The sequence below is a fragment of the Podarcis erhardii genome (assembly GCF_964252035.2).
Source record: "Podarcis erhardii genome assembly, chromosome: 2".
Lineage (NCBI taxonomy): Eukaryota > Metazoa > Chordata > Lepidosauria > Squamata > Lacertidae > Podarcis > Podarcis erhardii.
This window is the reverse complement of record NC_138498.1, coordinates 36914087-36929833: the sequence shown is the minus strand read 5'-3', so window position 1 is coordinate 36929833 and position 15747 is coordinate 36914087. Positions and strand designations below refer to the sequence as shown.

The 15747-nt window shown below is 45.5% G+C and overlaps 1 protein-coding gene across 4 annotated transcripts in view; it reads left to right on the top strand.

The window, feature by feature from the left end:
- RHBDF2 (rhomboid 5 homolog 2) overlaps nt 1-14201 on the top strand; it is a 59427-nt gene extending 45226 nt beyond the window's left edge. For all 4 annotated transcript variants that reach the window (XM_081850715.1, XM_081850717.1, XM_081850718.1 and 1 more), the window contains exons 11-18: nt 546-707; nt 1112-1218; nt 1350-1413; nt 3116-3210; nt 3739-3814; nt 4022-4122; nt 5288-5441; nt 12454-14201. In XM_081850715.1, coding sequence (XP_081706841.1) covers nt 546-707; nt 1112-1218; nt 1350-1413; nt 3116-3210; nt 3739-3814; nt 4022-4122; nt 5288-5441; nt 12454-12873 — 1179 coding nt within the window. In that variant the 3' untranslated portion in view covers nt 12874-14201. The remainder of the gene's footprint in view (nt 1-545; nt 708-1111; nt 1219-1349; nt 1414-3115; nt 3211-3738; nt 3815-4021; nt 4123-5287; nt 5442-12453) is intronic.
- Nucleotides 14202-15747: the final 1546 nt, after the last annotated feature.

Sequence of the window (15747 nt, the reverse complement as noted above, 5' to 3'; positions counted from 1 at the left end):
ATGCTTAAAGGAAATTCAGTGCTCGGCTCTTCAGAGTGCCTTGAATCATCCACACCCCCATAAAGCTTGCCTTACACTAGACCGTAGCTTGTCTGGGGTGAAATGAAGCATGATTTGCTGGTTTGGACAGAACGCTAAAACAGGGATGTTGGATTGTTTCTCCTGTGTGCTACTAGGGAGGAGCAAAGTGACCTAGAGTAACTTTGGCTTGCCTTGATACAGTGGTACCTCGGGTTACATACACTTCAGGTTACAGACTCTGCTAACCCAGAAATATTACCTCGGGTTAAGAACTTTGCTTCAGGGTGAGAACAGAAATCGTGCTCCGGCAGGACGGTGGCAGCAGGAGGCCTCATTAGCTAAAGTGGTGCTTCAGGTTAAGAACAGTTTCAGGTTAAGAACGAACCTCCGGAACGAATTAAGTACTTAACCCAAGGTACCACTGTATATGGATGAGGCCGACATGATGCCGGGGTGGCGGCGTTGGTTAGTCTGCCAAACTTCTTTTTCATTGTGATTCTCCCCGCCACCCCTTTTCGTTTCAGATTGACTTGATCCACCTGGGAGCCAAGTACTCTCCCTGCATGAGAAAGGACCAACAGATTGAGAAGTTGATCCAGAAAGAGAGGGATCAAGAACGCGAGTCAGGTTGCTGCGTCCAGAATGACAACTCTGGTTGTGTTCAGACTCTGCAGGTGGACTGCTCAGTGAGTGAAATTGTGTCAGGGTTTCTCTGGTTGCGGCAACTAACTCCTTTAAACGTTGGCATAATAATTCAATCTGGGGCTTGATGGCCCTGCATTAACGGTGCCTTTATCTGTCATGCCATGAGAGGTCTCAGTTCTCTGGATGATAAGGCAGAGAGGCGCTACTTGAGTAGGAAAATGCCCCTTTGCCATCAGTATTGTTTGCTCACATTTTGGATAAATTGATGTCCCCGGCCATTAAGAAAATATTTCCTGTGTCAAGTAGAACATTTGTATGAGCAGGCCTCTCTGGTGGGATTCTGCTCCTTTGAAAAATAAAAGCGCGTGTGTGAGATATGAACACTAATTATGTATGTGTGAATGAGAGAGAAATTTAGAAAGTCGTTTCTTTGTTTCTTGCATAGGAAACACTGGCTACTTTTGTAAAGTGGCCGGATAACTCACCAGCTTTTGACCTCAACAATTCCAGTCGGAAGAGGATTTCAGGAGCTGTGTGCGCTCAGGATCCCAGGTAAGAAGGGGCATGTGGCGGGGGGGGGGGGAGAGAGGGGGTACATATGTTTAGAGCTATAGTGGAGCTGGGGGAGGTGATGCTGTGTATGGTAACCCCTCATTACTTGTTGGCTATCTGTCCCCCAACAGGACTTGTGAGGAACCGGCTTCAAATCTGCCACACATCTGGCCCGATGACATCACCAAGTGGCCGGTAAATATTCCTTCCTTCCTTCCTTAAATTGTTCGGCACTAATTTATCTTGCAAAATATTTGTACAGTGCGAACAGAGGTGGATGCCCTTTTAGAAACTTTTGCTGAGTGGTTGGGGGGGCACACAGAAGTGATTTGTTTTTGCCTGCCTTGTTATCTAATGCGAAGTCCGAGCTGCATCATGGAGACTGCCTTACGAATGGGACAGTCCACTGAGGAAGGCATTGGACATATACTGCATGCAGCTGCATGCATGCATCCCTGTCCATCAAATTCAAGCAAGGAAAGACTTGGGTACACTAGTCTTTTGCATGGCATGCGAGGGTGAACTTTAACAGAGATGGTCTTGTTGAAAGACAAAGGTTTGAGGTTTGAGATTCCCCCTTTAATTCTAGATGCATGCAAAGGTGGAAGAAGAGGGAGGAAGGCTGTAGCTGTGCATTGTGTGTGTGTGTGTGTTTTAAGGAATGTATTTACATGTGCACATACAGTGGTACCTCTGGTTACGAACTTAATTTGTTCCAGAAGTCCATTTTTAACCTGAAACTGTTCTTAACCTGAGGTACCACTTCAGCTAATAGGGCCTCCCATTGCCACCGCGCTGCTGGCACACAATTTCTGTTCTCAACCTGATGTAAAGTTCTTAACCCGAGGTACTACTTCCGGGTTAGCGGAGTCTGTAACCCGAGGTTTTTGTAACCCAAGGTACCACTGTACACGCAAATGCACACGCTCAAACGCCAATCTCTTATTCCATTTTCCTTCTGCCTTCCAGTGAAACGGATCCTAAATCTTTCTGTGTGTAGGATTATAGACTCTTTTTTAAAAAAATCACAGCCCAGGACTTGGTGATATCATGATTCACACCCCTAGATACATGGACATGTTCCACCTAGTTGCTGTCAATTAAATTTTGGACAGAAGATAAGGTAGAAACACTCACCGTAGTTAGGTAGTACCTGCTGGAAGGATAAACTGTGGTGTTCTCGTGTTCTCACCCACACTTGACTAATGACTCATGATGGCTGAATCCTGGTTTGGTTGATGATGAAATGGTACTACTCAAACCTCTTTTATTCCTCTCTGTTGTAGCCCACACCAAACTAAATACTGTTGGTAGACGGTATTGTTTGTTGCTATGTTATGCATTTTGGGGGGGTGTTTTTTCTATTGCAAACTGTCCTGTGATCCTCAGATGAAGGGAGGCATGGCAATTTTATGAATAAATCAGCAAATTTCTCCTAGCAAATCTTTCCGCTTGGTGATTGCCTGTTGGAAAATAATGTGATCTGGCTGGAGGACTAGTCATGAGAACATAGCTAGGGGTCTTGGAATCCCTGAACCTGAGTTTATACTAGATGTGCAAACAATTTTAAGAGGACCGTTGGTTTAGGACAGGGACAGGAGAACCTCTGCCCCCTACCAAATGTTGTTAGTCTCCAACTCCCATCAGCCCCAGACAGCCTAGCCCATTGTCAGGGGTGATGGGAATTGGTATCCTGCTTCATTGGATGCTTTATGGGCTCCTAATCTCTGGTTTAGGATATCCTCTTGGTTGTGTTCCAGTCTGTCTGTCGCCTGGTAGGTCATTGTAGTAACTGACAGTAGTGGTTAAATGATAAAACTGGCAAGTATGCTGAAGGTAAATTACACATGGATTTACTTAAAGCCTTTTCTTCTAATTGTAAACCTTTTATTTACAGATATGTACTGATCAGGCCAAAAGTAACCACACTGGGTTGTTACATATAGACTGTGACATTAAAGGAAGGCCATGCTGTCTTGGAACCAAAGGCAGGTAAGTACTCATGTCTCATGCGGCTCTAAGTGATGGTGTTAGCAGCCACAGACCTGCCTGCTTCTCTTATTTAGGTAGGAACTTGCCTTTGATCCAGTCAGCTTCCTTAGCAATCCTAGGTCAGTTAAGGGAAATTATCCTTTCTTAACATGCTGAATTACAAAGGACACTCAGCAACACCAGAGCTGAGCTTTTAGAAAGCTTGTATTGTCAGAATCCTGAGATCTAGCTCCTTAGGTTTAGGTAGGTAAAAGAAGAAATAATTTCAACTTAGGAGTCACCAATGTTTTTTGGCCAGTGAGTAGATTTGGAATTTTGAGGAAGTGGCATGGGCACCAGTCACAGAATGGCTGCCATGGGGTGTGGTAAATCCAAAAAGGCTGCTGTGGGGGGGTGGCATAATGGCCTGTGTAGGAGAGACTGAGCAGGGAAAGCAAACAGTCTACTTTGGATTGTTAAGCGGATATTAAATGAGACTTTCCACAGGAACTAAACCCCTATAACGACATTTCTCTCTCTTTGTACTAGTTGTCAGATCACTACTCGAGAGTACTGTGAATTCATGCATGGCTACTTTCATGAAGAAGCAACTCTCTGTTCACAGGCAAGTAATGTCCCAGGGTTTGTAGGTGGGAAATCCTCTTAAAGTTCAGCCTTTCTTGAAGTTAATATGACCACTTACATGCTAGGAAAGTCCAGTAAGAAGGTGAACGAACATCAATTCCATCACAGCAAAACTGGGTTCAGAGAGTTCCATTTGTCTACATGCTTTAATGCTCTCTCTCTCTCCCCTCCCCTCCCCTCCCCCCAGGTACACTGCATGGATGAGGTGTGTGGCCTCTTGCCGTTTCGGAACCCAGAGAGTCCTGATCAGATTTATAGACTCTGGTTGTCCTTATTTCTTCATGCAGGGTAGGTGAGAAGATTGTGGGGAGGGCACTGCCTTGGGTCTGAGCCTTTTGGGCTCTTGAGCTGGTTTTTTGTTTTGCTTGTCAAAGCCTTTTCATTAAAGCTTTTATATTCCACACATTTTTCAAGACCTTGTGCAGTTATTTTCTCCCCAGCACTCTGCTGCATTGGTCAGTCAGGCAGAGATGATTAAGAATTTGAACCCTGCTCTCCCCAGTCCTTGTTAGACCCTCTGCCCAGTGTACCACTCTAGCTGCTCACTGGTTTCAGGTGCCTTTGGCCTGGCCTTGCCTGTCAAGCTGCAAGGAATAGATTGAAATCTGCCTGAATTTCTTTTGCATTAGGAATCTCAGGCTCTAGAGACATTCCACCTTCTAACTTTGTTTCTATGACACCCCATCTTTCCTGGATTCCTATTTTGTTATTATAACTGACACACCTGTTTCCCTCAGTCTGACCCAGACAGTTTAAATGGGACTCTTCTGGTTGTGGCCTGGATTTATGGTCTTGGGTTTATTGCTCAGGACTTTATCTCGCAAGGATGCCTAACCTATCCTTGGGCATTTGCCCCTCTCCCGACCCTCTAAATTTGACTTTTAATTCTGTGACTGAGTCCTGGCAACGTACCCTGGCAAACTGTCCCTTTTGGAATATTGACTTCACAACCACTTGCACAAATCCAGGGATGTTTCTCAAATTGCCAAAGGCCCATAGATAGATAGATAGATAACTTTATTCACATTAGCCAACGACCATGGCAACATAAAACAAGCAATATATACAAATAAAAAAGACAGCAATGGGTAAAAATGGCAATCAAATGACCAAGATTATCGTTCAGATAATGGCCCTTGATCTCATTGCACCCTCGATAAACCTAGCAACCTTTGCTGTTGTCTGATCATTTTGATCTGATAAAAGAAAGAACAATGTGGCCTCAGATGGGCAGCCTGGGATGGTAAGAGTGGGGTAATGATCTCATTCCTCAGATCTTTATAAAGGGGACAGGACAGGAGATCATGAGCCACTGTTTCCGGATTGCCAAAGGCCCATTTAGCATGACGGACATTACTTGTGAGTTTACTCAGATAAGAAGGGAGGAAGGAATGCTGCTGCGATGCCAACTAGGAGCTCAAATGCAAAGCATCCGTCTGTCTTTGCCCTGTAGGGTTATCCACTGCCTGGTGTCGGTGATCTTTCAGATGACAGTCCTCAGGGATTTGGAGAAGCTGGCAGGCTGGCATAGAATCTCCATCATTTACATCCTCAGTGGCATCACAGGCAATCTGGCGAGTGCCATCTTCCTTCCATACAGAGCAGAGGTAAGTGCCACCTTCCCTTCATGCAGTGGGGAGGTTAAAACCCCTTTTTTGGAGAGTGACTAAATAGTGAACTCCTTATCTGAGCAGCAGTTCTTATGGATGCACTCTCAAGAAGGAGAAATCAGCAGGCTCTGGCTGGCTGGCTGGCTGGCTAGCTCAGGGGTCAGCAAACTTTTTCAGCAGGGGGCCGGTCCACTGTCCCTCAGACCCTCTGACCCCACAAATAACCCAGAGATGCATTTTAAATAAAAGCACACATTCTACTTATGTAAAAACATGCTGATTCCCGGACCGTCCGCGGGCCAGATTTTGAAGGCGATTGGGCCAGCTCTGGCCTTAGTTTGCCTACCCATGGGCTAGCTGGACCAATTGAATGAGAGCACTCCATACAGCAGCATTTTGTCTTCATGTGACTTCCTCTTGTGTGTGACAAGAAAATGCCCCAGCTGTATTCAGAACTGGGCATGCCCATGGAATTAGAAGTGCCAGAAGACCTAAAGTCTGCAGCCCTGCAGATGTGGTAGGACTACAACTCCCATCATCCCTGACCATTTGCTATGCTGTCTAGGGGTGATGGGGATTTGGAGGCCCTTGAGATCTGGCAGGCTGCAGGTTTCCCCCATCCCTATGTTTAAAAGGAAGGGGGTTCGATAAGTCTGAGCAGCCGGCAAGAATGCCTTTCCTCTATACAACAAGCTCTGAAATTGACGGTGCAGAAATGAGGTTGATAATGAGCAGTGTGCGTGATCCGTATGATACCATTGTGATTTTACCATCAGATTTTCAGGTGTTAAAAATATTTGGGAAAGAGAAGAAGGAAGTATCCGCTGAGTGGGGGGGAAGATAACAAAGACTAGGGAAGGCACCCCGTGAACAATTCAAATAAGGTGACTGCAGTTCTTGCACCCTCCTGCACCATGTCTGCCTACTGGAAACTCTACTCGAGGTATCCCTTTAGTTCCTGAAGTCACACAGAAGTCACCACACATGCTCTCACATTTCTTGCCACCCCAGAAAAAGAGAAGTATGGAATGGTGCGCTAATGCCATGTTTGGTTTGAATCTCAGGTATAATTGAAAGTAAACTGGACTTAGGAAGATGCCTTTTACTGAGTCAGACCATTTGTCCATCTAGCTTGGTATTTTCTACAGTAACTGGCAGTGGCTCTCTAGGATTTCAGGCATGTTCCTGGCTTTCTGTGTACAGGGGGGAAAGGCCTGTGCATTGGGAAGCATTGAAATATATGCTCCCCACTTGATGTCTGTAGACGGGCAGTGCCAAGAGGGCTTGTTTCATTTGATATTTCAGCATATTTGAGTAGGCCTCCCCATAGCCTCTCTCGGCCATTATGGAGTCAGTGCCCTCTTCTGCACTCGTTTTTGATAGGTGGCTAACAACTTGAGCTGCTTCTGACAACCCTTTGAATGCCTGGAAAAGAAAACACGAAGAAGTGGTGGGGTTGTGCATGCAAGCCTTGCCCCAGCATTTGCATCATCGATTTGTGAAGGTCTAAAGAGGGCTTCTATCTAGGAAACCCCCTGTTGGAAACCTCTATGTAGTTGGAAATCCTGCACACTTTTAAGTTGTGTTCATCTGAACGTGCTTAGATGCCCCCTTCAGGCCTTCTGCCTTGATGCAGGAAGATCTTGGTGGTGCATGGCAGGACCGGCATATTGGACAAAGTGCGCACACACCCTGCACACTCCCTCTGCCCCCACCTGTGTTGCTTAGGAATGAAGGTGGACTTTTGTCATCTGCCATGGAAACATCTGGGCCCATTGTCAATGTTACTGTGGAGCAAACTGGCTAATGGGGTTTTAAAAGGGAAACCTGTGAGCTGCATCTGGCAAATTGGCCTCCTGTTGTGTTCCCCCGCCTTGGAGGGATTATTTCAGGAGCTGCTTTCCCTTAGATTTATCCTCCCACCTCCTCTGCTCCTCTCGGCCCACGTGAAGGTGATGTTACTGCAGGTGAGTGATGTCATGGCCCTGAGTGAGCTGCCAGCTGCCAGCTGACTCCTGACATCGCCCAGGCACGTGAGAGCAAAAAGAAGCTCTGCTTTGGTTTCCTTGAAGATATGAGAAAGGAGATTTTGCAGAGAGTCATAAGCAGCTACAGCCAGCAAGGTAGAGCTATCCTTTTACTCAAGCTTTAAATTTCCCTTCCACGCGATTTGTGTGTATGTGTTCTTGCATGCTCTTCAACACAAAGGGCTCTCAGAGTGTCTCTCAAACCAATGTCAGGTAATAAAGCATCTCTCCAATGTCATGTTCCTCTGGAGCAAAGGTGGTCTGGCTCAGTGTGGTGTTCAAGCTGGAAGGGCCTTCCCCTTGCAGGCAGTGACCAGCTCCTGTGTACCAAGGCTGGGAAAACTCAGGCCAGAGGGGATGCTTGAAAACCTCAAGACCCCTCGTTGTGTCCCTCATGAAACTTCCAGGCTACAGCCTTCTACTTTCCTCCTCCAAACCCTCCACGAGTGCTTTTGACTTGAATGTGTGGTGATGCCCCTTGCTTGACTGGATGGGATGTTGTTGTTGTTTAGTCGTTTAGACGTGTTTGACTCTTCGTGACCCCATGGACCAGAGCACACCAGGCACTCCTGTCTTCCACTGCCTCCCTCAGTTGATAGAGGGGTGTTTATGTGTGTAGGCCTGACCTTCTGTTTGTAGCTAGAATGTACTCTACTGTACATCATATCTGTGGCTCCAGTTAGTTTTGCCTCTGACCCCACCCCCCACCCCCAGAAAGTTGTTCATTATGGAATGTAACCCTTGGTATGGGAAAGATTCACCGCCACTGCTATCTATACTAAGACTAAACTCATTATTTGAGTGCCTATTCAAATGGCATTATCCATACACAAGAAGGAAGGTATCAGCAGACCCCTCTCCCAAGGTTTACAGAAGTCCAGAATAACTTAAGAGGTGGGGGGATAACACCAGAGGTGGAGGGCTGCTGGCCAGGATTATTGAGTTTGTGTCCCCAAGAAATTCCATTGCTTAATGGCAAAACAAAAGCTCTGTCTGATGTGCACAATTTAGAGGCATAGAATTTCCTTGAGAGCAAGTGTAGCAATCTTTCCACCCCCACCCCTTTTTTTGCTGAGGTTTTGCTGTGTTTATACTACTCTGAGTGCTCTTTTGCAACACACTCGCATGGATGTTGTGGGGTGGGGGGAGTCATCTATGCAATAACACTGATGGTGACTCTTCAAAAATTAGGGTGAATTAGCCTTTAGCTGTCTAGTGTCTTATCAACCCTTTGGAGAACTAATTGCACTTTAATCCTCCAGAAGATGGTGAAAGAAGCTTATAACTGTGGGGTTGTGGGGTTTTTTTTTTTTAAAAAATAACAATCCCAATGGAGCTTGACTTGAAGATAAATGTGCTTTGGACCAGAACTTTAGACTTCCTGTTTGGAAGAAAGAGGGATGGCAGAAACCTCTGCACCTGCAAAGTGACAAAGAATATTGTCTTGTACGTAATTTCATTAGAAAGACTTAAATAGATATTCTACGTATGTACGCAATTCAGCTCTCCTGGCAAAAAAAAAGAAGGCCATTATATGAGAAACTAAGAAGCTTACAGCAAGGTAGATGCTGACAGTGAGGTGTCAGTGCCTCTTTTTGGCTGGCTGTTGTGGACAGCCTCCCTGGTTTTATTCTCTTCAGTCAGATGTGGGAGCGAAGTGATGCTTTAGCAATTGCAGCTGTCTGGTTTCCATGTGCTGGACTAGCACATGCTGGCTGCCCTATTTGTTCACACGTGAGGGTGCCCACCCCCCCTTTTATAGTTGATGGAACAGGCAGGTGGCTAATCTGACGTCCTGACAGGCTCTAAAGGAGATCACCCATCTAATCCCTTGGATCTCATCAGCAGCTTCTCCACCTACAGCCTTGTGGGGCAGCAGCTGCAGCCGGCTGCTGAGTCACTGCAAGCTCCTGAGCCTTCCCCTTCTGAAATGACTCTCAAGCATTGCAGCTTCATTCCATCCTTAGGCACACCAGCCTGGGGGGGGGGCACCTTGATAGGGCATTTGCCTAGAAACTGGGATGAGCTAATGCAACCTGTGTGACTTGGTGGTTGCACCAAGGATGGCAGCCCTTGGTGGTTTTAGGGGCTGCCCTATGTTGTTAAGTTCATATTTAAAAAAAGGAATGATCTGCCAACTGGAAACCACCATATAATTGAAGAGGTACCATTACTTGTCTGGGTGGTGTTCATTTTTTTGGTTTTTTAAATAATACTTTATTATGCAGACTATTTACAGTCTTCGTATGTGGTACCGTTTTATAGGTAAATGCAGTGTTTTCACCTTCAGTTTCTTAAACTTATCTCTTCATTTCGTTGTCAAAATGAATGGCATTCTAACATGAAGAGGTTATTGTTAATCACTTTGCACAACTCTAGTTCCCTGGCATGAAACTTTTTAAACTGCTAAGCACGCGCGCGCGCACACACACACACACACACACACACCTTTACCAGTACTCTGTGCACACAGAAGGCGCAAACTCTTGGTGCTTAGGAAAACTGGATGCTGCCACTGGTCTAAATGATTGAAATTTACTCAGTTCACTCTGCTTCTAGGCAAGGAGCTGTACTGGACATTGTCATTCTACTCCAGCTTCTGTGTCCTCACCAGATGTTGCCCATTAGTTTTGAGGCTATCTTCGTGAGGAGTATATATCCTGCGTTTTGACTAGAACCCTCAAGCCAGCTAAGAACTTCTATAAAATGCAACAGATACAACAAAAAACACATGCTCGCAAAACAAGCAGCCCAGCTGAAACAGGGACATTATACCTCGTAGTGTTGTTGTTTTATTGCTACTGCTACTACTACAAAATCCTGTTATTCACAGGTTTCTGAATTCTGGGCTTGGTGCCAAATGAAGCAGTGCTACTGCTCTTGAGCAAAATTGCAGAAAACATTGCCCTGGCCTTAACCTATGTCCCTCAGGGTGTATGGGGCATACTAACCACAGGACTTGCTTCTGCATGTGGTTGGTTGGTTGGTTGAATGACTGTCTGTATCCCTGAGTGCAGGTAGAGGAGAGCATAGCATAGAATATTCCATTCCTGCAGGACCCCCATCTCCTTTAATCCAGCACTTGGGGAAGGCACAAGGAAATTAAGGCCATTCTGAAGGGCTCCAATTAGCCAAGATGGGCTGCACACTCTTTGCTGAGTTCTAGCATCCCAGCACAATAGCCTGACTTTCATGGGGCTGGTTGGCCCATTCTTTGCCAACTGAGTGGCCTCTGGTTGTTTTGGACGACAACTTCATTGTGCTGGCTGGAGCTGATGGGAGCAGCAGGCCAAAATATCTGGCAAGGACTCGATTATCTAGTGAATTTATGGTCCCTTGATTTAGACAAACACACTGTAACCTTGAATAACCTTTAATTTCCCTCTTGTTTTAATATGACTCGGGCCTTTCTCCTTTGCTGTATGAGTTCTAGGGCCTAAACCAAGGTAAAAACATAGCAAAGAACCCCAAGTATGCTTTATTTTGACTTGGCAGTTCTGTGCTCTGCTCAAGACCTATGAGCTGAATTCTGAATATTGGTGCTTCTAAGTGTTGCTCTGATGGAAGGAAAGTTTCAGTGTGACTCTGTCCAGTTCTGTTTGAGGACAGGGAAGATTGCTTGCACAGTGGGGATTAGCTGCTGAATGATGGCAGAAGTCAAAGCCCATGTGAAAGAAAGTAGGTGATGCAGATTTGAGATCTAAACTTCCTTTGTTTTAGGCTACAGGAAATGTTTAGCTCTCATGGTTGGGCAATATATTTTTGTAAACGTTCGTGCAAAGGGCCTGGCGTTCAGGTAGGGACTGTCAGCAGTACCTGTTTAGCTATGTACCTGTATCATGAATTCCAAATGCTGTTTTTAATTATTATTTTTTAAACCCTACAAAAACTCAAATATCAGATTGAGAATAAAGCATGCAATATTTTGCAAAATAACCAACATGCCCTTTGATGCCAAGGGCCGAACTTACATGTTTGGTCCCCCCCCCCCCCAAAAAAAAGGGGTTTCTTTAGCACAGATTGAGAAATCTTTTAGGGCAGAACCGAAGGGCCCTGCCATGCAAAACATAATATCATCATCATCATCATCATTATTATTAAATTTATATACTGTACCACCCTTCATCTGAAGATCTTTAGTGATTATAGTGCAACCTTTGCAAAACCAGGATGAAGACTTCCATCCTAAACTCATGTAATAGGGAGAGAATCTAACTAAATTCATAGAATACATATGTTTAAGCTTGTGCTATCTGGAATTGACACAACACAAAGCTGTTACCTTCCAGGGCAAGGAAACCTGTGGGCCTCCATATGTTGGATTGCAACTTTTAGCATCCCTGACCACTGGAGTTGATGGCAGCTAGGAATCCAACAACCCCTGGAGAGCTAGAGATTTTCCCCACCCCTCCTTTGGGGGTCAAAGGGTTGGGTCATAAGTACAGCTTATTACAACCCACAACCTCCCGACTTGTTGCCCTGATGAGTTGCTTTCATCCCGTTATGTCCTCTGAGCTCTAGCTCAGTGTTCTCTACCCTGAGTGGCAACATCAAGTTCTTAAGCTCTCCTCCCACTGAATGTGGGGCTTTGTGTGTGTACAAATATGTGCCCCACCTGAGACATTTGCTGGTACCGGCCAAAACTTGCTCTTGGCACTGTGATCTGAGGGATTTGAAACCACAACCCCAGAGGAGATGAAACTGAACCTAGGTTCAAGATCTGAACCTCAAAGTTCTTGCAGTGGAACCGATACTCATTCCCTTTGATCAACAAACCAACCATTAAAGCTTAATGAGAATAACGGTAAGTTTACCGTGCAGCACAATAAATCACTGTACTTACAGCTTCTGGGACTCTGTTGCCCATTTGCTTTTCCAGGGTTCTCTGTTGTGGAGAGAGGAGAAAGCCTGGCTGGCCTAAGAGCGGACTGCGTCTTGCGTGATTTATTTTTAAGTTTCTTTTTCCTCCTTCCCTCTTCTAGGTGGGCCCTGCAGGATCCCAGTTCGGCTTGTTAGCCTGCCTTTTTGTGGAGCTTTTCCAGAGCTGGCAGGTCCTCGAGAAGCCCATGAAGGCTTTCCTGAACCTTTCTGGGATTGTCCTCTTCCTCTTCCTCTGCGGCCTCCTGCCATGGATTGACAACATTGCACACATCTTTGGCTTCCTCAGCGGCCTGCTGCTCTCTTTCGCCTTCCTGCCCTACATCACCTTTGGCACGATGGACAAGTACCGCAAGAGAGTCATGATCATCGTCTCGATGCTGGTCTTCGTCGGGCTCTTCGCATCTCTGGTGATCTGGCTCTATGTGTACCCTATTAACTGGCACTGGATTGAGCACCTCACTTGCCTGCCTTTCACTGACAGGTTCTGCGAGAAGTATGATCTGAACCAGGTCTTGCATTGATGGAGCTGGGAGGCTGTGGAATTGGGCTTGCAGGAGAGGATTTTAAACTTGGGATACCTGTCGGATGTTGAGCAGCAGTGGAATAGACAGAGGCAACACTGGCAGTCAAAAAAGGCAAAACATCTGCACTTCTCCAGCTTTCCCTGTACCACTCGTGAAACATTCACGCTCCAAGTGCTGAAGCAGACCACCTGTTACCTTTTTCAAAACTCCTAGGTGCAAGGGATAAAGTCATAAGCCAACCTGTCTCTTGTATGTTCCTCTCTGACAGTTCTGGGCACCAAGCAGCCATCATTGAGAGGTATAGCTTTGAAGCAACATCACCCTGTTTGGTGTCCGAATTGGGTCAGAGTCTCTTACGAGAGGCTTCTCCACTACAGTGCCTGCAGCGGGTGGCAATCTTTGCTGAAGTTTCGATGTTGTGATAACCACCAGCCATTTGGAATGTAGTAGAGAATCTACAAGCTCTGCCTCTTAGGTTGAGTTCCTTTCTATGAGCTGCCAAAGCAGCCAGTGCCATCCTTCATCCATAGGACTGACTAGGTCCTTTGTGGGATGAAGGCCTGGGAGGCAGTCACTTCAAAAGAGCACTTTAGTGATGAGGCAACATCCTGTTGAACTGCTCGTATTTACCGTCTGCCTGTGTCTATGGTTTCCTACTTGAAGTTCCTCCTTTTATTCAACTCCTGGTTTTGGGGGGCCCTTTCCTAATTGCCTTATGGCACAAGATGGTGCTTGGACTTTGTGGCAATCTTCCCTGCCTTAGTGCCTTTTTGTGGTACTGTGAATTGTACTGTGAAAACAAACAACCTGGTCTTTTTTGCCCAAGGGATATTTTATATGCATTTCTCTTCTCCCCTGCCCCTTCTTTACATTTGCGATCTCTGCTACCAAACACTTTCTGGCAAGTAGCGTTGATGCTTTTAAAGAAACCTTGTGCCATCTGGAAGAAGTGCTAGTACCTCGTCCAGTATTTATACGGAGTGAATTTAAATTTCTGTAGCAGACTAGAAGGATAACTTCACTCTGATAGAGGCCAGGCTCACGCTGTAGCGACAGATGAGATTGTTGTGTGGAGGAGGATATTTTTGGTCTAAATAAATTAAATTTAAATTTATCAAAAGCAAATGTGTGTGTGTGTTTTAAAAATGTGATTTATTTAGTGCCTTGTGTAAACCTTTTAGTCAGGGATGGAAATAGTTTGTCTTGTAAGTGGCCCCACATAATAGACGTTGGTAAACCTGCAAAATGTTGTTGCTCCAGTGACTGACTTTATTTTTAGAACGCGTTTACGAAGAAAAAATGTATTAAAGAAACCCCAAACCCTCCCTTTTATTTAATGTGTAATTCCTTGCAGTTCTCTAGATTTAGCAAGTTTTCATGAGATTGCCATCAGAGCACAGGGGTCCATGGGGTAAGGCCCCATTGCAGGTATATCTAGGTCGACCTACAGCTGTCATCCAGCTAATGTCTGGAAGAGCCCTAGCCTTCTTATGTTGCTCACATTGTCTAACCAGCCACTTCCCAAGTTGCATTACCCTGTGCCCTTGCCAGCCGCCTTCTGTATACCACTCGGATGCCCCTCAGGACCTTCAGCTGATCGCAATATAAGTATTTTAAACTTCTTGCAACCTTTCTTTCCACCTCCCATCCAGGTCTTAAACCTGCCCCATTGCCTGCACAAAATTACATTCCACCATCTTATCACTGCCTGATTTGATTACATAATTGGGAGTGGTGAAGGAAGGGCATATAAAAAGCAAGACCCCCTTAGGAAAAAAAAAGCCATTATTTATTTGATGACTCAACAGAGTGAAAAATGGCGTGCAAAGGGTTGTGGGAGGGGGAGAAAACAAATGCTTTTTCTTGCTTAGTGGAAGGAGCTACAAGTGTTGATCAGCGTCCAGGGCTAACCCACATGCCTTGGACACCAAGTTAACATACATTTCAATCCAGCCATTTTACAGTTAGTATAACCTCAAACAGATTACACTTATTTCACTTGTGAAATCCTTCCCCAACCCCAGAGCTTTTAAGAAACAAGCACCTGCTCTGGCCATGAGAAAGGCATATAAGAAACCCATCTTAAGTAGATCACTTTGGGATCCAAAACTTGCTCCTCCTCAGTTTTAGCTTTCCCTGCAACTGTAATGTGTAGGTAATCTAGCACAAGAGAATGCCCATGTCTGCACTGGACCATAACTAAACTTAAAAAGCATTTCTACTTTAGTTGTAGCCATTGAGCTACAACGCATGCAACTATGAAAGCTGTGTCATGGTGGTTTTTGCCAACTTCCAAACATTATTTCCCTAGGCCTGCCTTGTTTCATGGTGGGGACACATTCCTTCCTTACACTCAGTGCAGACTAGGATTACTGAAGATGCATGTTGGACTCTGTCCTTAAACTCGATATGCAGACCTCTAGTTTATGCTGAAGGAGCCAATTTACCTTTCAAGGGACAGGAAACATGGCAAACGCCTACCCACTTGCCAAACATCAAAAGGTTGAGGAGGGTCAGGAACCATATTGGGTGCTAGCAGCTGGACACCACCCACCGCCCACCATGTGCTATTTATCTCTGTGGGTGTGATGAGCATTGTACACGTGAACATCCCCTCCTCTCCCACCACCGTGAATGATCATCAGCTCTTACATATGAGCACCTGCTAATATCGACACAGTCCTCCTGGGGGCATAGGAACATACTCATTCTCGGGGCATGCGCCGAGTGCTTTTGCTTCAGCAGTAAGTCACTGCATTTCAAAGCATGTACATTAACTGCAATGAGTTAAGTACTCGCTGCACAGCCTCAAATTTAACAAATCCATTGCTCCTGCTAGTTGTAGACCTTCGTTGCACCTGGACAGCAGGA